Below are 21,112 nucleotides of genomic sequence, written 5' to 3' on the forward strand. Positions count from 1 at the left end.
GGTGCTCCATTCAGTTCTCCTGCTGTGCTCTTGTGTGACGGACGTGTGGCAGCCGCGCGTTCGCAGCCTTGTTTACGTTTGGAGGTGTCGTGTTTTGCGGGTCAAAAGTGCCGATAGTGGCCGTCGTGGTTCTTTCGGTGGACTTTCCGCCCCAACATTCCGAGGAATGGAGGCGAACGAGCGCAAAAGGAAGAAAGAGGACGATAGCAAAGTGGAGCAGAATCTGCTCAACAACAACAAGTTCAGTCCGCTAGCGGAAAACAACAACAATGCCTGCCCAGCAGGAGGAGGGGACGTCCCGGCGGCTCCAGCACCCGGCCAGTTGGCAAGTAAACAAAAGCAACCACCGATTTTTACAAGCTCGTGGCGATAGTGGAAAGTTGTAAATTTGGTTTCGACCCGATTTACAAACTAACCCGATTTGGAACTAAGGTGACCTGCTTCTCTGTCAATAATTTTGGCAAGCTGCGAGAGCTCCTTAAGAAGAAGAATGTGGAATTCTACACCCACGGCCGAAGAAGCGAACGATTTCACCGGGTCGTTCTTCGTGGTTTACCTGATGAACTGAAACCGGAAGAGGTCAAGTACCTGCTGAAGAGGGATCTCATGCTGGACGCGCTGGAGGTGCATGTCATCAAGCGGAAGGAAAAGTCCACCGTGGACGAAACTCCGTACATTGTGGTCTTCCCCAAGGGATACACCAATCTGAAGAAGCTCTCTGCAATGAAGGTTGTGGCAAGCACTATCATCCGTTGGGAGGCCTACCGGAACAAGCGGCCGAACGTGACCCAGTGCAGGAACTGCTTGCAGCTGGGTCATGGAACCAGGAACTGTCATCTCAAGGGGAGGGGCAATAACTGTGGGGGTCCCCATAAGACGGACGAGTGCAAAGTTCAAGAAGCCGAGCCGAAGCGGTGTGCCAACTGCTCTGGAGCCCACGAAGCCACGGACCGCAGCTGCCCTAAGCGTGCGGACTTCATCCAGAGGCGCCAGCAGGCGTCGAAACCGAAACCGCCGGCAAGGAAGGCGGAGAAGCAGAGTCCAGCAGTTCCGGCGTTCACGCCGGCGGAGTTCCCTCCGCTGCCGGGCGCAGTCTTGGACGTGAAGCCAAAGGATCGCCCTCGACCCGCAGGAAGCAGTCAAGTAAATACCGACGCCGGCTCCGGTGCCTCCACCACGGCGGAAGGAGAGGAGGTGCTCTACAGTTCGATCGAGCTGTGGCACATTTTTAACAAGTACAGCGCCAGGCAAGACCCGCGTGGACCAGTTGAGACTCGTCAGTTACATGCTCGGCAAATACGGCGGCAAATGATATTTTTTTTTGTGTATTTATTTAAAATTATTTTGAACCGTTCCTCGGTCCTAACCTGGTCACAGCACCCAAACGGACCTAATAAAAATAAGTTAAGAAAAAAAAATCCGGTGCTCCATTCTGGCGTTCGTCTGGAGGCCTGCGCTAGCCATTTGGCAGAATTTCTCCCAGATTTGCCCAAAATTTGTGCCCTAATTTTGGCGAATATGCAACAATCCGGTAGAGCAACAAACCGATTGATTTTGTTTGCCAGACAGCTGTCAGTAATTCCGCCCGATTTTCGCCAGATTCAAATCAAATCAAATCAAATCAAATCAAACCTTTGGGTTGTAAGTCGTACCGCCGACCAGCAGACTCCACCGAGTCAAGACCCAGGGAGACGACCTGGACTGAGCTAACGACCTAACCTCTAGGTTAGACCGGGGCCAACATTTACTTCCCTGTCCGACGGAAGGCGTGATCAGACAAATCTCGTCTCGAAAAATGCCACCGGGACCGTCTGGGATCGAACCCAGTCCAACTGGGGTGAGAGGCAACCACGCTTACCACAACACCACCGGTCCTGGAAAATATATATAGTAAAACTGATGAGTCGTTTTAGGTTGATGGATTGGTGACAACTTTCAGAAAACACACTTGTTTAATTTACTAAAATTTATATTTAATTAAAATAATTCTGATTATAATTAAAACCTCATTGGATAAACTATCTAAAAATTGAGTTTAAGTAAGTAAATAACATATATCCTAAGAGAATTTGTTTTAAAGCGCCAGTCTCTAATTTTGTATCGCTCTTTTCTTCTAATAATTCAGGCAACAAATCTTCAATATGAAAAAAGAGTTAAAATTATATCACAAGTTAGAGAATAATTTGTTCAAAAAATTAGTTCCTGCAGTTTAAAATAAAATAAAACATGGACTACCTAAACCTAACGTACAGCTACATCATAAATAACCATTCCAGCCCGTAGCCCGTAAGCCTCACAGCTTCGTCTCGTGCCGGACCATCCCGTTCTTGGCGCCGTACATCCGCAACCGCATCGGCCTGGTGTTGTTGTACGGCGGCGGTCCTCCCCCGGCGACGTTCTCCATCACCCCGTTGATCAGGTCCAGACTGTGCACCTGCTTGGGACCACCGCCGTTGGCCATCATCAGATGTTGATTGCTGTTGCCGTAGCTCGCACCGGAATTGCTCGCCATGCTGACCATGCTCTGCGGTGTGGCGTTCAACGTTTGCCGCGAGTGCATCGTCGCGCTTGGCGAAATGTTCTGATGAGGAGCCGCCGCCGCCGAGACCTTGTTGAGGTTGTTGAGCCGTTGCGAAGTTGTCGGCGGGCCAATGTTCGAACTGGGCGTGGCGTTCTTCGAGCGTGGGATCGGCAGCTGGTGCGGCGATTCGTGGTTCGAGTGGTGCTCGGACTCGTTGTCGTCGCCGCTGTCCACGTCGCCGTCGCTGCTGTTGGTGCTGGCGATAAAGTGCTCGTTCTTGATGACCTTCCGGCCGGCCTTGTTCCGCCGGTAGTACTTGAACTCGCGCGGCAGCGTGTACGAACGGGGCAGGGAGACCTGCGAACAGGAAGTTTGCATTGAAAAGCATTCTAGGAAGTTAAAACGCGCTTCAACCTACCTGACTGTCGATGTCCGACGGGATTCGGTGAGGGTTGCTACCGTCGTCCACGGCGTCCAGGTTCTCGTCGCCGCTGCTGACCACCGATTGGTTGCGATCAGCTTCTTGGAGCCTGCGAAAAGACAAACCAATTGATTTTAACCCAAAGTTGACTAGGTTCGTGCAAAGAGTGTAAAGCCGTTAAACGGTGCAGTAAAAGTGGGTGACAGTAGAGGCCAGATTATTGCATTGGGTGGATACATGAAACTTATGTCAAACATAGGAAGAGTGTATTGTTTTCTTTTTTTTACGCATCCAGCAAACGTCAAATCAGTATAAACTTGCTGCCGGATCTCTTTCGGAAATGATCCTGGATCCGGAAAGATTTTGTATTGTTTGTTTCTGTTACTGCTTGCATAAAACAATAAATCAGTTTCAAAGAATGTTTTGACAAGGAAAGACTAATTTAAATTCCTTTAGAAACTCTGTCAACACCCGCAAAGTGGTGTAGGGCCTTAGTCTTTCAAATTAACGTAAAAAAAATATTGACCGGGTAATAACAACCCACGGCTCCCCTCCCACTAACATTTACACACAAGATCCTCTGTAATTATTAATGTCAAATGTAATTACAAAAGCCGACTCGGTCCTAACCAGGTCTCAGTACCGAAAAGGACCTAATAAAAATAATTTTATGAAAAAAAAAAATAATAACAACCCAAAACAGACTTGTCCTTAAATCAGCGTGTACTTGATTTTGACAGCGAATGAAAAATGGCGCGTGTTTATGTTTACGCTGTGGACAGTTGAGAGTGAACGTTCGGCGCGCAAGTGTGAGTAATTTTGAGTTGGGCTGGAATCGGTTTGCAGAATCCGAAACAAGACACGATGGAAGCGGACACGAGGTCAGTGGGTCATTGGGAGATTAATCGGCAGCAATGGTGCCGCGTCCGGAATGTCGTGTCTCAAGGATTCCCGTTTGCGACTCCACAAGTGGAGTGATCTTAACTGAAAGTGACCTGGTGAAGGGGCTCCCACGATGAGGGAAGTTAAGAATAACATCAAGAACTGACAAACAACAAGGTGACTGGGAAGGATGGTACCGGTGCGGAACTAATCAAAATTGGCCCGGAAAAGCTGGCGTCATGTTTGCACCGACAGATAGTCAGAATCTGGGAGTGGAAAGTAGGACTAGGAGTAATATGCCCGATTTAAAAGAAGGAGGACAAGATAAATTATGAGAACTGCCGTGCTATCACAAACCACGAAAAGCGTGTAATCCGTTTAACGCCACCACCTCTCAAAAGTGACAGCTACACGATCACGCAAAGAAAGGAAACTCACCTAAAATTGGCCGCCTCCCGCGCCACCCAGTCGTAGTAAATGCGCGAATTCTCCAAATAGTGCGGCGCCAGCAGTATCTCCGGCGTCTTGGCCCGCTGCATCTGGCGCTGCTTGTTCAGGTTGTTGATCGGCACGGAAACCGCACCGCCCACGTGGGTCTTCCCGGTGGTGTTGTTCTTGCCGCCGCTACTGGAGCCCGTGTTGGTTGCGCTGTTGTTGGGCATGGTCGGCGTTGCCCGGCTGTCCAGCTTGCTGCGAGGCGGCGGAACCACGTTGTACGGGAAGGGGAGGTTGTCGGCGGCGCCGCCATTTTCGATGCTGCTGTACGTGCCGGAGATTTGCCGGGGGTGGTTCGCGTCCATGTAGAGCCTGCTGTGGTTGTCGTACAGGACGGCTCGGTTGGCCGTGGCCACTTCGGTGGTGCGCGGACTGATTGAGGGTGGCCGGTTGTTGTTGGCTGCGGCGTCCGCGTACAGGTTGACAAAGTTTCCTCGGTAGTTTTCGGCGAACGGGTTTCGTGGCACGTTGTTTGGAAGCATTTTGGTGCGGGGGTGGACCTGACGGGTGAGGGAATTGCTCTCGGTTGCGGATATCTGGGATGAGATTGGGGACATGTTCCGGTTGTTGACGGCGGCTTGCTGGGCTTCGGCGTTTTTCATGTTGACCAGGGCGGAGATGTTGATTCCGTTGAGGCCGAAGCTGTTGTAGATCGGATCGTAGTTCGAGCTGAACTTGTTGAGGTTGTTGACGTCGTCCAGGTTGGCGGCTAGTAGCAGGTTGAGATCGTTGAAGGACTTTTCCACGGCAATTTCCGCCATGTCTGGGGATGAAGGTCGCCACTCCATTGGATCGATGTCAATGTGCTTCTTGACGCGAGGAATTGGTTGTCTTGGCAGAGTAGCCTTTCCGTCATCTCCTGAACTGAGCGTTCCCGTTCCGGGGCCACCAAGTTTGCCCTGCTTGATCTCCTCCTCGATGATCTTTAGTTCTGCCAGCTGTTTCTGTTTCTTCTCCTGCAGCTTCTGTTGAATGTTAACCCTGGATCCGACACTGCTACCCTCGTTCTCACTCGATCCTCCCGTATGCGATCGCGGCAGTGGCCTCCTCCAAAACGGGATCGCCATCGGTCCAATCGGCGTTCCCTGGTCCGACGCCCCACTCGGTTGCATGGCCAGATTCGGCGGCGGCACGAACGTGGTCGGTTTCTTCTTTTTCCGCTTCGTGGCGGCATTCACCGGGTTCGAAAACCGACAGTTGAACACTCCCGGAATCGAGTGCGGATACTTTTGACTTCCACAGCCTCCAAAAACCTTCCCGGCCTCCGCCCCTCGCTCGGAAGTGTCCCGACAGCGACAAACCTCCGCACAGCGAGTACACTTCGCGGTACCGTTCTCACACGGTGCCCGGCCACCGGCTTCGTACCCGAGTCGTCGCACGTGGAAGTACCGGTAGTACACGACCATGAAGAACAGGCCGATCGCGAAGCTGCACAGCACCGAGATCGGGATGGTGTACCAACCTTCCGGACGGTTCGGCCAGATTCCGACCATCCAGAGGCCCACCAGCAGGCAGTTCTCCATGAACATCACGATGTAGAAGGTTAGCTGAAATGGGGAGAGTCGATTAAATGGGTTGATCTTGTTGAAACCTTCGAATCCCTTACCATCTTTTGTCGATGTCGAACCTCCTGCAGGTTGATGTACGCAAAGATGTACACGAATGCGATCAACCCACCGAGGGTTGCCTTCTTCAGCCGTGAGATTCGTTCACCGTGGAACACATTCTTCGGCGAGATGAGCCACAGAAACATCGAGAACCAGTGAAGAACTGCAAACAAAATATTCAAGGTTAGACGATCGTACGTGATCTTGAATTATCTGAACTTACTTATGACCAGAAACACCCAATGGCTGTACACCGAGGCGTACACGGTCAACGAGATGACCCGCGATATCACGGTTCCCAGCCGCCACAAAAACTGGAAGATCACCCCAAGCCAGGTCAGCACCAGTCGGTGTACGTTCTGCAGCCGAACGTTCTTGCTGAAGCTAGCCAGTGCCCAGCAAACGCTGAACAACGACAACGTAGCCGAAACCATGTTCAGATCCCGAAACGTCTTCTGCTGCTGCTCGGCCAAACTCGTCTGCTGAACCAAGGCCGTACTGGACAGGTGATGCCCACTGGCCAGCGCCTTAAGCTTCACCGCGTTCATGTGGTTCTCGTTCTGCAGGTTCACCAGAACGTACAGCTGCAGTAGCAGCATCGGAGCCGCCTCGCAGAAGGCATGAACCAACCGGAGCATACAAAGATCCCGAACCTCGTGCTTCACGTGACGCAGATCAACGGGCACGAACAACTTGGCGTATCGCCACAGCACCCCCAACTGGGTCGCATGCAGCGCCAACACCACCCATCGACTGTAACGTGCCGAATCGGACGGCTCCTCAACCGGAGGTTTCTTCTTTTTCTTCTCCAAACTATTCTCCGGACTGTCCTCCCCAGGTGGCCCCGTCGCGGCGGCCGTCGAGTTCCGCAGCTTGCGCTTGTTCAAGTACCATCGTACGGAGACAATCTAGCAAAAACAAAAAAGACCCTAGTTAGTTGCAACATTACAATAATGCAGGACCCCATGGAGGACACAAACCTGCGAGATGACCAGCGAGAAGCTCACGATCACGATCACCGTGGCAAAGTAGGCGAACTTTTGGCGCTCGTACAGCGCGTACCCGAGCACGACGTCGAAGACCACGTTGCAAAAGTAGCCGGCCAGCGAGATCACGTTGAACAGGACGTCGCACAGGGGAAGGAACTCGGCCATTGTGGTGAGGGTGTAATTTGTTGTAAAATGTGGTTTAAAAGCTGGAAATGAAATTGGGAAAATAATGTTGAAGATATATCAATGAAATAAGTCTTATTTAAATTATTTTTCATATCTATTTCTGGATTTTTTTTTTAAAAAAGGTCCAATAAACCAAATTTCCAGTTTTTGCTTTTTGTATGTTTTTGAAACCGCCTTGAAGAAGGGGAATGGGGTATTAAGGGGTTACATACATGTAGAAAATCACAAAATTTTATATTACAGAATATTTGATAAATCCACTCAAAAGATGATTATTAATCACTCCTGTTAGTTTTATAAAGGTATTTCATGATTAAACTGAGTAAGAGACGAAGCTCAATTTTAAAAATTAGCTTTTTTAAAAAATACAAAAATCAAAAACTAACGGTTTTTTTTATACACAAACACAAAAATATTTTTATCTTTTTTAAAAATAAACTTCTTGAAAATCGGGCTGCGTCATGCACACGGAATCGGTTTAACGAGTCTTCTCCAAAATTTTGAGTCGATTTGGTCAAGACAATATTGAGATATCGTGGCACCCGTTTTTTGAAACTGCTAACTTGAAATTTCTATATCTCGGCAACGAAGCAACCAAATATCTTCAAATTTGTTTTGAATGTAGGTGAAAATGTATATGTCGGCCAAGGGCTGCAAGATTCCAAGTATCCACAGTGCAATAAATAAAGTTCCCAGTCCTGCTAGTTTGAACTATGTTTTAATGCCTTTGGATACTAGGGATGCCCAGGTGCAGGACATCCTGGAAGGAGCGGAACTGACTGTATCGGCAGTCCTGTTCGCGACTGTCGTAATCAGGGAAGCGATCCGCCAATTGTTGGTTGTTAGTATTCCTGGTTATGAGAGTCTGAACAGTATAGCTCTGGTCCTGCACCAGTTCCCTATCCTCATGCCTCCCCGTATGTTAGATGATGACTTGAACATCTGTCTAGCTGGCGGTTGATGATGTCCATGTTTCGAATCGTGGTGATTGCCCTGTCTTGTCACATGTATTTACGTAACTGACGTATAGGCGAGTGACAAGGTAGCACTATCATGACGAAGTATGATTGCGTGGACGGCCATCACTAGGGAGTTCCGTAGTGATTTTTCAATGGAGCGTAGCCTTGGTTGTGAGCAGGCAGCCTATTCCAGTCACATTCAAAGTGAACTGTTTGTTTGCAACAGGAGTTGCGCCCTTTTGGGAAGTTACTCCGGAATTTAACGATCCTTAGGGAGGATTCTCCAGGACAATCATATTGAAATAGCCGAATGAGGAGGGCACGGAACAACGCAGTTGGTTTGGGTGCATACCTAGATTAGCTGTGTTGTTTTGGGTGGGATTGGGTTATTCGTAAGTAAGAAGATCATGTATCAATGCATCTTTTTTGTCTTCATTTTCATGTCATGCCTGGGCCTACGACTGGAGGACGGTCGCACCAGGACAACCGAATCAAGACGTCTCCGGTGTGATATCTATCACATTGGAAACAACAGCAACAACAACAACCTGATGGCACTCAGGTTCAGGAAAGTATTTGTATCGTTATTTTATAGTTTTTATATTTTATTAACATCCCTTTCTTTGCAGAGCATGGACAACAATAACAAAGCGGCAATGTGGGAAAGGGAAGTCATTTGTGATTGTAGAAGGTATTGTTTTGATTCACAGCATGTTGAACGAACTGTTGTGGATGTACCTAGAACATCGCAGCACGGGGTTTTTCTTCTGCACATTTCCAACAACAGTACTTGTTCGGTAACTTGGCTGAGAATGTAGCACAGTTACCGAATGTTGCTCGCAAACTGGGCTGAACGAAAAATGACGAGGGGACCGATGCATAACATTTTCTCTACAAATGTAAAATGATGGTTGCTTAAATTTCTTTCAGAGCTCACCTTTAATTTTGACTTAACATTTAATTAAAACTTAAATATGATTTCTAATTTGCTGAACTTGCTTTTGCATCCACTGGCCCCTCATCATTCCGGTTTGTTTGGTTATTTTACGTTTGTCTGCTTTTTAAGTGGGCTACAGCCCAAGTAGTCCAGTCAAACAAGCTCAGTTATCGAACAAGTACTGTACTTTAATTTTGCTTCACTCATCTTTCTACTCTTCTGCTCTCATTTCCCAATAAATACTGAAACGTGTTTTCCCTAACAAAAACAGTTTCCCTTAATATGCGAACGATTTTAACTTCTGTTTATTATTGATCTTTCCTTTACCTATTTTCTTATTTATTTATTAAAATGTAATTTCCATCGGCTCCTACTCTTCTTTCCTTCAAACTACAATTATTCTTTCAGTATCGAACTTTATGTAATTTGCTTTCCTTTATTGTCTATTGTTTAAATCTACGCCCTTTTCTTCAAACAAGTATGGCTCGAGTCCTTACTTAATATATTGAATGATCACACACATAAAATTATTGTACTTTTGGTAAACTTTTGAATAACATGCTTAGGTCCAAAACATTGTAACAAAACACCGCGACAGAAGAAATAGCAACAGATTAACACGATTCAACATTAGGGAAGATTTCAGGAGAAAACAGTACACAGTAAATAACAATTAGTTTTTGAATTTAAACTAAAATAAAACAGTTTTTGCTTTAATGAAAATTGATAGGCACACTATAAATGATTAGGCGCTTATACTTACATCAAACCCTACGTAATGTACCACCCCCGGCCGAGTTAAAATGCGTAACCGGAAAAGAAGGTGTGCATGCCTGGCACGAACACTCAAAGCGTGTTCTAGCGTGCTGCTCGTACTGACTCAGAGCAAGGGTAAGATGTAGGTGTAAGGGCAGTGCGTGTTCGTCGGGAACCTGGTGCATAAGATCGGTCAAGGCCCGTTCTTACACTGAAAATTGCGAAATGCGAATTGCGAATGTAGGTGAAAATGTATATTTTAATGTCATGAAAAAAGAATTTTAAAAAAATTATGTATGTGCTCATACTAACCTCTGACTTTTTGCCGATATACATGTATGTAACCCATTAATATACACCCAAAAAGCAAAAACTTAAAATTTGGTTTATTGGACCTTTAAAAAAAACTCCAGATTTGCTTGAAAATAAAAAATTAAAACACAAGCCATAGTCTCATCATTTGGATGCAAAAAGTTTTTAAAAATGCATTTTACATTAGTTCAGTTGTTTTGCAATCATTAGTTTTCAACAATATTGATAAATACTAAACATCGAAAATTTTAGAAAATTCTGAAAATAAAAAAAAAACATGCAGGGCTGAGCTGTAGGTTAGTCGAGGTTAGTCGTCGACTAACAAGTTCTTTAACAAAAATGTCGCCCTCCTTAAACCATTTGGCGCCCTTAGCAGGGCCCAAGAGAAACTTTGCATTTTGCAAATTTGCCAAGTTGCCGATTTGTGCTGCGCCTTCTTGAAAAAGATAAAGCGCCCCCTCAGGAAGCCCCAGGGCGCCCAAAATGACATTTTCGCAAATTAAAAAAAAAAGAGCCTAAGGGAGAAAAACATGCCAAAAATGATTCTAAACGCAGAGAAATGCATTTTATATTGATTTCAGCTGATTGCACTTAAGTTTCCATTGAAATTTTGAAGTTATTTGAAAAAATATTTTTTTTGCCACCTGATTTTTCGGGTCGATTTTGAAGGGGGGGAGACAAAAACTTTAAATAAAATTTGTACCAGCCTTATCAGAATATCACTATTTTTTTAATAAGCGTGAATATGGTGAAATGATTCTAAACGCAGAAGAGTGCATTTTTAATTAATTTCAGCTGATTCCACTTGAATTTCCATTGATTTTTTGAAGTTTCTTCAAAAAATATTTTTGTCTCTTATGTTTCGTGCCAATTTTTAATAATGGGGAAGGGGAGCGTTGTTCGTCAAATGCCTTGTGAAATATTTGCAACAGTCTTATTCATCCGATTTCAACATTTTGAGATCCGGCCTAAAAAAGTGTATAAATTGAGTACTAAAAACTTTTGATAGGGATATCAGATCTTCAATGTTTGGGTTCGTTGGAAAGGTCTTTTAAATACTTTTTCTGAAAATGTATAACATGACGAGTTTTCTTACAAAAAACACCCTTTTTACAATCTTCCTTCAACTTCAAAATGTTTTTTAGCATAACTTTTATAGTACTTTATTAAACTTCATAATTTTCAATAGGGACTTATGGGATTCCAAGACGAATCGAATGAGACCAAAACGGTCCAAATCGGTTCAGTCAGTGCTGAGATAATTGAGTGAGAATATTTCGGTGCACACATCTACATCATTTGTTCAGTTTTTGATTCTGAGTCGATATGTATTAGGGTGGGTCATTTTTTTCGAAAGTGCTCGGATCCGACTGAAATAAGGTCCATCTTGTAGAGGGTACCCATAGGGACTCTCACACCAAATTTGAGCTCATTTGGTTGAAAACTGGCTTGTCGCTCGGGAGTTAAAGTTTACATGGAAATTACTATGGGAAATGAGTGATTTTGCTTCAAACGCTCCTACAAGCTAAGCGACAAACTTTAGCCCATACTTACACTAGGTAGCCGTGTCGGGGGTGGTCCAAGGAACATTTTTCTCTAAGGGTTCATGGTCATCCGGTCAACCCTGAGCTTGCGCAAAGCCGAAACATCCGGCGACGCCGGAATCCTTCAAAATCCCAATTTTAACGGTCGACGCATGCTACGAAACTATGAATGAAGCATTGGAATCACGACGCTAAACGTCAACATACTAAAATGGAAGCACAGAACAACGGCTTGCCGTCGATTTCGCTGCCCACCGGCAAATGCATTGCAAGTCGGTGTCCGGAAGTGCGTTACAAAAAAGTGACCTGACGAGCTGGCCACGCCAGAGCGGCAGAATCTGAGTGCGTACCCGCAGACGCCAGTTGCTGTTTCAGCCGATAAAGCTTCAAGTTGGGATAAGGAAATGCAGCAGCTGCAGGATGCGAAAAAAAAGGTCTTAAAATCGGTAAGTTCAATCAAATGAGAAGATGAGAACCTTAAAATAACCGTCGCTTTCAATTTCGCAGTTACAGATTGGCGAAATTTTACACATTTTTTAAGGAAACACCTCAGCCGGAACGGGTCACTGAACCATCACCTTACGGACCTCCCGGAAAGAAGGCAGAAAAAAAGTATTTTCAAAATTGACCGCTCGCCGCCTAACATCGTGGACAAAATGCGCGAACAACCGGCAACGATCGATGTCCAGAGAATACTGGAAACGTGTGTTCCCGGGACGCAAACCGGCTGTAGCCAAGACTATCGTGTACCGTGCAGTTATCTTGGTCAAACCCCCCTACATGATGTACACGATGGCCATCAACATATCCGTGCGGGATGTGGATCGATAAGAGTAACTTCCAGGACGAGGATCGTGAACCGGTGATGGAGGTTTTGATTTTGTCGCGTTACTCACGGAATAGAAGCTACGAATGTAGTTATTATTTTTTGGTTAAAATAAATAAAAAAAACTGAAGCAGTTTGTCCTAGAGAAGCGATTTATTTTATTGTCTTTCAAGCGGATCAGTTTCTAAACATCTTCCTCGACTTCCCCCAGCAGTTGCATCTGCTCTCGCTTGACCTTCTGGATGGCGGCATTCGTGGTCGATTCTCGTCAATTCTCACACGGCACATTTGCTCCCGGACTCGTTACCCTTCTGCCGGAAGTGCATCGACGTGTGATTTGCAAAAGAGGTCAACTGTCTGCCGACGGGTTGAACAAGGCAGAAGGTTCCTTATTCTTCCATTGATGGATCTTGTCCAATCGCCATTATCCACTTCTGATCTTGCACAGACATTCCTCGCAACAAACACTTCCCGTGCCACTGGCCTCAGTCCAAATTGTTCCGGAACGTACCACCTTATCCCGCTATTTACCGGAACCGGAATGCACGCAATGATGCGAACTATTCTCGGTCAACACTGCGGCCACTAGCCAATGGCTGAGCTCCAACGGGGGATTCGCAATTTTGTGGAAAGTGTGTTGACGTTTAGCGTCGTGATTCCAATGCTTCATTCATAGTTTCGTAGCATGCGTCGACCGTTAAAATTTGGATTTTGAAGGATTCCGGCGTCGCCGGATGTTTCGGCTTTGCGCAAGCTCAGGGTTGAACGGATGACCATGAACCCTTAGAGAAAAATGTTCCTTGGACCACCCCCGACACGGCTACCTAGTGTAAGTATGGGCTAAAGTTTGTCGCTTAGCTTGTAGGAGCGTTTGAAGCAAAATCACTCATTTCCCATAGTAATTTCAATGTAAACTTTAACCCCCGAGCGACAAGCCAGTTTTCAACCAAATGAGCTCAAATTTGGTGTGAGAGTCCCTATGGGTACCCTCTACAAGATGGACCTTATTTCAGTCGGATCCGAGCACTTTCGAAAAAAATGACCCACCCTAATATGTATACCCACCTTCTAGGAGGTCAAATTAAAAAGTTCATTTTTCGAGCGATTTTATAACCTTTCCTCCTCGCTTTCCTCAGTATGGTGAGGAAGGCTAAGCCACAGACAACAGACGTTTTGGCTCGATCGCAACCTTGTGTAAAAACATGCAACGGTTTTATTGAGAATGGCAAGCCATTTGTGGCGCTGTCGTCGCAGAGGAGATTTGACAACTCTCCCGCCCTGCTCTTAAGTGTAAACAACAACATTGAAAAACACGTGGCTGTATTCTCATTCTTATTAAAAGTGTCCTGACTCTTTTTGTTGAGAAAATTGATGTGTAGATCAAAAATAGTTTTGAAATGTCGAAAGTAATTATTTTGAGTAAAAAAGCATAAAATTAAATTTAAAAAAAAAAACTTAGCATCATCAAAATCAAGTTGGTGAGAATCAGAATTCGGGCCCTGCGAAAACTGTGATGCACTGCAGTCTACATTCAGGCTTATTCTTGCAAGTGACAATAGACTACGAGGTGGCGTTAGTGTATCACCCGATTTTAAATTTATTTTCTAGCTGCTACGTCTGTTGTCTGTGATATTAAGTTAAAAGATTTAGATTCAAAATCATTTCAGGTATTTTTTGCCAATATCATTCTCATATTGGTCATGATTATTATAATTTCACACTAGTTAGAGGTGTTGGAGTCGTAAATTTGATTTTAAAAACATTTTAAAAATCCAGATTTTGTTTACTCTTTGAATACCAGTTTCACCCCTTAACCGGCAAATTCAATGGCAGCTAATGTCTTACCGTCCCTTTCAAATGTTGCTCCAGATATCACCATGTGAAATAGAAAAAAACTGCTTATATTTTTTTTTCAAATTAGAAAAAAAGGTTCGGGTTTTCACACAAAACACATAATAATACAACAGTCGCGCTACAACAATTGAAATTTGGCTCACGACGCGTGCAATGCAACGTGCGTTGCAGAAACGTTAGTGGAGAGACTTCAATGAACATGCAGCGACGAACCTGCAATGTTTCTCATTTTCTTGACTATCCGTTTTGGATGTGATTGTTAAAAAATGATCACCTTGTAAATTTTCAACATAGAAAATAAAATGACAAAACTACTGATTGAACACTTAGGTTTAAGTAACGATGCAGTAAAATCAGAGTTTACACCTGCATGGCGTACTTTACTGCGTGTTTTCTTTATTTGCATACCATCATTTAATGCAAATTAGGCCTCTCATAAAAAAGAAATGCACAACATGGAAAGAAAGAAAGCACTGACGACGTGTCGTGGGAAAATGGCACATGTGTCTGGGAAAAACAAGAGAAATGCAACGCATATCAACTGGATTCTTTGCTGTTGACTTTCAATTATTTTTTTCATGTTATTTTTTGGAAAAGAAGCTTCTGAAATCCCACTAAAGTAGTGTAGAATGTAAGCCTATTTTAACAAACCCAAATTTCAACATCTCGTCAGCTGTGTGCTATCTTGTGACATAGACCATTTTGGTCGAAAATGAGTTAATGATAACCTTTCGCTATACTAAACAAACACTACAAGATGCTTTAACCCGATTTTGGAAACTCGCTTCCGTTTCCCGGATATCGCAATACACACTTGTGACATAGACCAATTTATCATCAAAATGATCGTGCACACTTGTGACACGTCATACATGTTGTTGGAAAATGTGGAAAATTTTTCTTGTTTTTCACAAATTTATGTTGATACACATTTTCTGAAGGCAATGCAATCTTTTGTTTTTGAAAATATACTGATTAAGTCGATTAAACTATTGATTTAAGTCTATTTTAGTTTGTATGGGAATTATGTGCACACTTGTGACACGTAGTACAATTTTACTTTCGAAACACACTTGTGACACGTGCTTTTCAGATTTTTGATTACATAATTTACTGTAACTTTTAACTGGTGTAACCAAATTAGTTGAAATTTGGAGCGTTTGTTAAGCGATAGTATACGAACCGATTGCTTCAAAAGGTTTGGCTCTACCATTCATAGTTTTGAAAATATTTGTTATCAAACTTTAAAAATCGATTTTCTCGAATAGTACTAAATGGTCGTTGTCACAAGATAGCACACAGCTGACGATCTTTCTAGTAACGTCAACCTACCTATGGCAACGTTCGTGGCTGGTGATGGCGTTGAGGACAGTTCGCGTAATTCCGTACTAAGTAGTTTCTTCTTCGTCTGCTCACCGTGGTCGATGAACTCATCGGCTGAATCAGTCGTCGTCTTCTTTCGTTTGCATGCAACTTTCGTTCCATATCTCCTCCCGCGAATATGCAGATTCGACACAACTCAGCTCAACTCAACTGTACTCGTGCTTTATGAACCACCGACTCACAGATTTGGCACATTTTAACTCACTTTTTGCACTTATTTTTCGTCGGTTCGGTCTCACTTGTTTAGTATTCATCAACTGATGCACCACGAGCTGAAGGATTTCTTCAATTGCACTGCCGTTTAACCGTTTAACTCAAGATTTCCAGCGAAGCAATTAGGTTCGATCGTCCAGCAGCAGCCGGAAGGGATTGATGAGGACCGATTGACGATGATGATCGGTTGCGCGATGCGGAGAAATGTGGATTTTCTTCCCCGTCCCCTGTTGCGTCGTCCGTCGCCCGCAAAGCAAAATATGTTCGCTGTCCTCGTGACTCGGGAGAAGTCCGGGGGACGGATTGGCACCAGCACCACCAATACAGCGGGACAGTTCTCTGTGAAAAATTAAAACAAAAATATTATTTTTAAAATATTATTTGTAAAGACGTTTTTCATGATTTATTTCGCTTCAAATGCAAATTAGGTCTCTCGTAAAAAAAAATTTTCTAGAAAATTGTTAACTTTAAATTCAAAATTAACTCTATCCAACAACATGTCGTCGCTTGTGGGCTATCTTGTGACACGTCTGCTGTAAAAAGATAGGATGTGTCACAAGATAGCACACAAGCGACGATGTGTCGATTTATTGATCTGGACATATTTTTTATACAAATAGGTGAGATCCGATTGCGTAAAAAAGGTCATCTTCGGAAGCTAATAAGGCCGTTGAGTAATTCTCTACGGAATCGGTCTTTTTTCTTAAATTTTAATTTTTGAATCCGGCTGAAACTTTTTGGTGCTTTTGGTATGCCCAAAGAAGCCATTTTGCATCTTAAGTTTGTCCATATACTTTTCCATACAAATTTGGCAGCTGTCCATACAAAAATGATTTATGAAAATTCGAAAATCTGTATCTTTTGAAGGAATTTTTTGATCGATTTGGTGTCTTCGGCAAAGTTGTAGGTATGGATAAGGACTACACTGAAAAAATATGATACAAGGTAAAAAAAATTGTGCTTTTTAATTTCACTGTTTGTCACTAAAACTTGATTCGCAAAAAAACACTAGTTTTTTCTTATATGTTTTAGGGGACATCAAATGCCAACTTTTCAGAAATTTCCAGAATGGGCAAAAAATCTTTAACCGAGTTATGATTTTTTAAATCAATACTGATTTTTTCAAAAAAAATATCAACTTAATTTTTCGATGAAAAAATAAAAAAAATTAAAAATTGAAATTACAAGCCTACATTTTAACATTTGTATGGAAAAAAGTGTTTTAAAATGCATTTTACACGCGCCCAGTTGCTTTCCAATCATTAGTTTTCAAAATGTCGAGGTAACGACGGATTTTTTTTCGCGAAACATTGGTATTTCATGAAAATTTTTAATGTTTTCAAACATGCTAAATATAATTATAAACGCAGGAAATTGCATTTTAACTGATTTTCAGTTTATTAAGGGCCATCGACATAGGTTTTAAGTTATTAATTAATTTTGACCGAATCACTCAAGATGACAACCCAAATCGCATGTTTCTCTAAAATGACTAATTTTATCAAAATTTATAAACTTTTTCAATTGGGCGTATTTAAGAGGGATTTCTAACGATGCTTTTGGCACAGTGTTTGATATTTTAGACTATTCCGTTTTTAAGATATAAGGTATGAAATAAAGGTAAATTTTGTACCAAAAATACATCCATTACTGTAGCCCGCCAAACCCAGTTTTGGCGAACAGCAAAAAAACTGTCATGAAATTATCTTCAAAACATACTAAACTAACACCATGATACATATAAAAATCAGTTTGTTAAATTCATTTTAGAATGGAACCAATTTTCTGTAAAAATATGCACATGTCGAATTTTTTTATGGGCCATACTGTAGATGAAATACGTATCTGTCAACATATTAAAATATATTGCGGAATTAAAAGGAACAACTCGTCTCTTTGTATTCGTAACATTAAACTTCTTGCTTCTTAAAAAAAAACACAATGTTTCTTATTATCAACAATAAGATAAAAAGGGAATAAAAAGGTTAAAATAAGCTAAATTTTTAGAATTTATTTTATTTTGTTTTTCAAGCCTAAACATAAAAATAATTTTATGAAAAAAAGCCTAAACATGAAGCCAGTTATAACCTTTAAAACTAAAATCAAGATAACTAGAAATTTATGTAAAAATATCAGGATTTTTTTACCAATTTTGTGGATTCAGATGTATGATGTATCAAAATACTAATGTTTTAAAATTTTATTTCAATGAAAAATCAAGTTTAAAGATAATTTATCTGTGCAAAAATATTTAAATTGTCAACCTTGATGTCAACCCTTATGAAACAAAAAGTATAACAAAATACTTTTTTGCAATTACGTCGTGAAACTACTTACTTTTTCTGTCATTCTTGAACGACGAAATAGCCTACTTTTCTGTACCAAAAATAACAGAATCGAATAGCAATACTTTTCAAAATAAATGCTGAAAAGTTCTACATTTCAGCACTGAAATGGGTGCTGAAAAGTTGAACTTTTCAGCACTTGTTTCGAAAAGTAACACTTTTCAACATTTTTTGATTTAAACAATTTATTGACAAAAAACATGAAAATTCGACTTAAAATTTCACTCAATGGGTGTTTTTCGAAATTGCAAAAAATTTTGTATGGAACTCGTTGCAAAACTTGATTTTTTCAGCACTCGTCGTATTTATCCAACTCGGTGAACCTCGTTGGATAAATGTACGACTCGTGCTGAAAAAATCCTCTTTTTGCAACTTGTTGCATAAACTACTATTTTGCAATTCCGTCGTGAAACTACTTACTTTTTCTGTCATTCTTGAACGACGAAATAGCCTACTTTTCTGTACCAAAAATAACAGAATCGAATAGCAATACTTTTCAAAATAAATGCTGAAAAGTTCTACTTTTCAGCACTGAAATGGGTGCTGAAAAGTTGAGCTTTTCAGCACTTGTTTCGAAAAGTAACACTTTTCAACATTTTTTGATTTAAACAATTTATTGACAAAAAACATGAAAATTCGACTTAAAATTTCACTCAATGGGTATTTTTCGGAATTCCAAAAAAAGTTGTATGGAACTCATTGCAAAACTTGATTTTTTCAGCACTCTTCGTATTTATCCAACTCGGTGAACCTCGTTGGATAAATGTACGACTCGTGCTGAAAAATCCTTTTTTTGCAACTACTATTATACATTATAACAGTCGTGCAACAATATTTTTTTAAATGCCAATAAGGCCGTTGCAAATATTTTTCAAAGTTTTAGTCCCTTCTCAAAATTGGTCCGAAAAATCAGGGGGGCAAAAATATTATTTTTCAAAAAACAACAAAATTTTAATGGCAATAGAAGTCTTATCAACTGAGAACAATCTAAAATGCATTTTTCTGCATTGATAATCATATTTGGCATGTTTGGGCTCGTTTAAAAATAGTTTGAACTTTTATGAAATTACAATGTACAGCACCGCAAAAACTTTTTTTCTCGCAAAAATAAAATCAATACTTATATAGACATTTTGGAAATTAATAAACTATGTATTGTTATGATCTGTGTTCCAAAAAATCTAAATTTGATAACCCATAAAAGTGCTCTTTCCCATAAAATACAAAAATAAAGAGAGAAAGCTGGTCACAATTGGTGGAATTAGGATCTATATTATTTCAAGCTAAAATATCATTCATTAAAAATTATTAAAATCGGTGGGACCCAAGTCGAATGCAACCAGTTTGGTCATAAACAGTTCAGCGAGCAAGCGAGCTGAGGAAAGACTGTAAAATCTATAACTTTCATGATGTATCTAATTATTTTTCAAACAAGAAAGACTGCGCAGAAATGAATGTAATGTGTAATGTGTGTAAAACATAAAATGACTTTTTTAACAAAGTTAATTTGCCTTAGTATGCATTTTTCCATGTTTTATAACAATAAATAATGATCAGATGATGCAAAACGGCTTTATTGATATTTGAAATTTACCTAATTCCAATTTAGAAACAAGAAAAACAAAATATTTACCGATTCAGCTGAGAACTGCTGGTCGATCCTCGATTTTACGAATCGCTGCGTGGTTTTTCCCTGACGGCAAAATAACAACACACCGAGGCCGCAAGTTAAGGCCTCGAAAGCCTACGCACGACACGACGACGATTCATCCAAAACATACACACACACCCTGAATTGACCACCACTCTACTTCTGGACGATCTTCTGGTACATACATTAACGATCACGATCTCGAGGGGCCTCCAAGGCTCAGGAATTCCAACAATTTCACATAAACAAACGGTGATCGCGCGAGACCGTCCCCACGAATACACTCTCACACTACTCTTCACCTGGCCGGGGTCCTCATAAGAGAGACCCCAATAAGATCACGTTTTCTTCTGCGCTGCGCAGTTGTGTGCGTTCCGTTCTGCGCGCCCTCTCGCGTTCACTTGTGTGCGTTCTCCACGATCGAGACCCTCCTGGGAGGATTCCTCGTTCGCCCACTTGGAAAAAGGCACTTTCCACGCAGATTTCGTGCAAATTTCCACCGAAAAACACGCACAAAGCGTGAATCGCACGTTCCGGCACCCGCGGGTCACTGTTTGGACCACGATCGCGACAATTTTTACCGGATTTGGGCCATTTTAACGGGCACTCGCGGACGACCCCTTCGAAACTATTTCATCTGCGCGGTTCAACTAACACAACCAGGTGTAATAAAATCTCTCGGAAAGTTGGTCTTAAGAAAAATGTTGCACGCACCTTGAGCATTATGTTGCGGCCAAGTTGTTGCGCAACGCGTAGTACATGATGATCCGCGAAGATCGCAAATGTGGTGGTATGGAAAAGGGACGTATGCAACGAGATTTTCTTAGTTTGATCGGGTTTTCATCACTAACAAAATTGAGCAAAAATCATATCTCAGAATCATCTCAACCATTTAAAGTGTGAAGATTGAAAACAATGGTCAGTTACTACTTAAAGAGTTAATAGTAAAAGAAAGATCGTAATTTATTAAGTAGATAAAGAAACAAAAAATAGTTAATAAAAAGAGGTAACAAACAAGCTTAGATTGTATTAAGGGCAATTTATAGGGCAGATGAATTATTATTCAAATAACTAAATAAAGAAAAGGCACATGATAAACAAAATTGACATCGCTGCCAAATTAAGGGATAACAGACAGTTTGTTACAGCAGCATCAATTGGTAAATAGAGTGGAAAAGCGTTGAGAGATAAGAGAATCAAAAAAGTAAAATCGAAATCAAATGGAGGATAA

The 21,112-nt window shown here is 42.0% G+C and overlaps 1 protein-coding gene across 2 annotated transcripts; it reads right to left on the bottom strand.

Annotated features, from left to right (window-relative positions):
* Nucleotides 1-1,947: 1,947 nt before the first annotated feature.
* On the bottom strand, nucleotides 1,948-20,719 carry LOC120415309 (uncharacterized). Of its 2 annotated transcripts, none has more exons than XM_039576788.2 (8): nucleotides 20,067-20,719; nucleotides 15,622-16,224; nucleotides 6,907-7,121; nucleotides 6,150-6,834; nucleotides 5,926-6,089; nucleotides 4,263-5,866; nucleotides 2,940-3,051; nucleotides 1,948-2,878 (listed from the first exon to the last, which is right to left on the bottom strand). In XM_039576788.2, exons 3-8 carry the CDS (start codon nucleotides 7,078-7,080, stop codon nucleotides 2,294-2,296), a joined length of 3,324 nt encoding a protein of 1,107 aa, XP_039432722.1. In that variant the 5' UTR covers nucleotides 7,081-7,121; nucleotides 15,622-16,224; nucleotides 20,067-20,719; the 3' UTR covers nucleotides 1,948-2,293. The 2 variants fall into 2 exon arrangements, with proteins under 2 accessions (XP_039432722.1, XP_039432721.1); XM_039576787.2 differs by having other exon boundaries at nucleotides 19,864-20,719.
* Between the last annotated feature and the right edge of the window lie 393 nt (nucleotides 20,720-21,112).

Source organism: Culex pipiens, chromosome 2 (assembly GCF_016801865.2).
Source record: "Culex pipiens pallens isolate TS chromosome 2, TS_CPP_V2, whole genome shotgun sequence".
Classification (NCBI taxonomy): Eukaryota; Metazoa; Arthropoda; class Insecta; order Diptera; family Culicidae; genus Culex; species Culex pipiens.

Bases quoted from the DNA above. Each gene is read 5' to 3' on its own strand.
- LOC120415309 (XM_039576788.2), bottom strand. From the start codon at position 7,080: ATGGCCGAGTTCCTTCCCCTGTGCGACGTCCTGTTCAACGTGATCTCG. The intron at 3,052-4,262 runs GTGAGTTTCCTT...GTCTTTTCGCAG, and splicing joins CGGGAGGCGGCCAATTTTAG to GCTCCAAGAAGCTGATCGCA. The intron at 2,879-2,939 runs GTAGGTTGAAGC...TCCTGTTCGCAG, and splicing joins CGTCGGACATCGACAGTCAG to GTCTCCCTGCCCCGTTCGTA.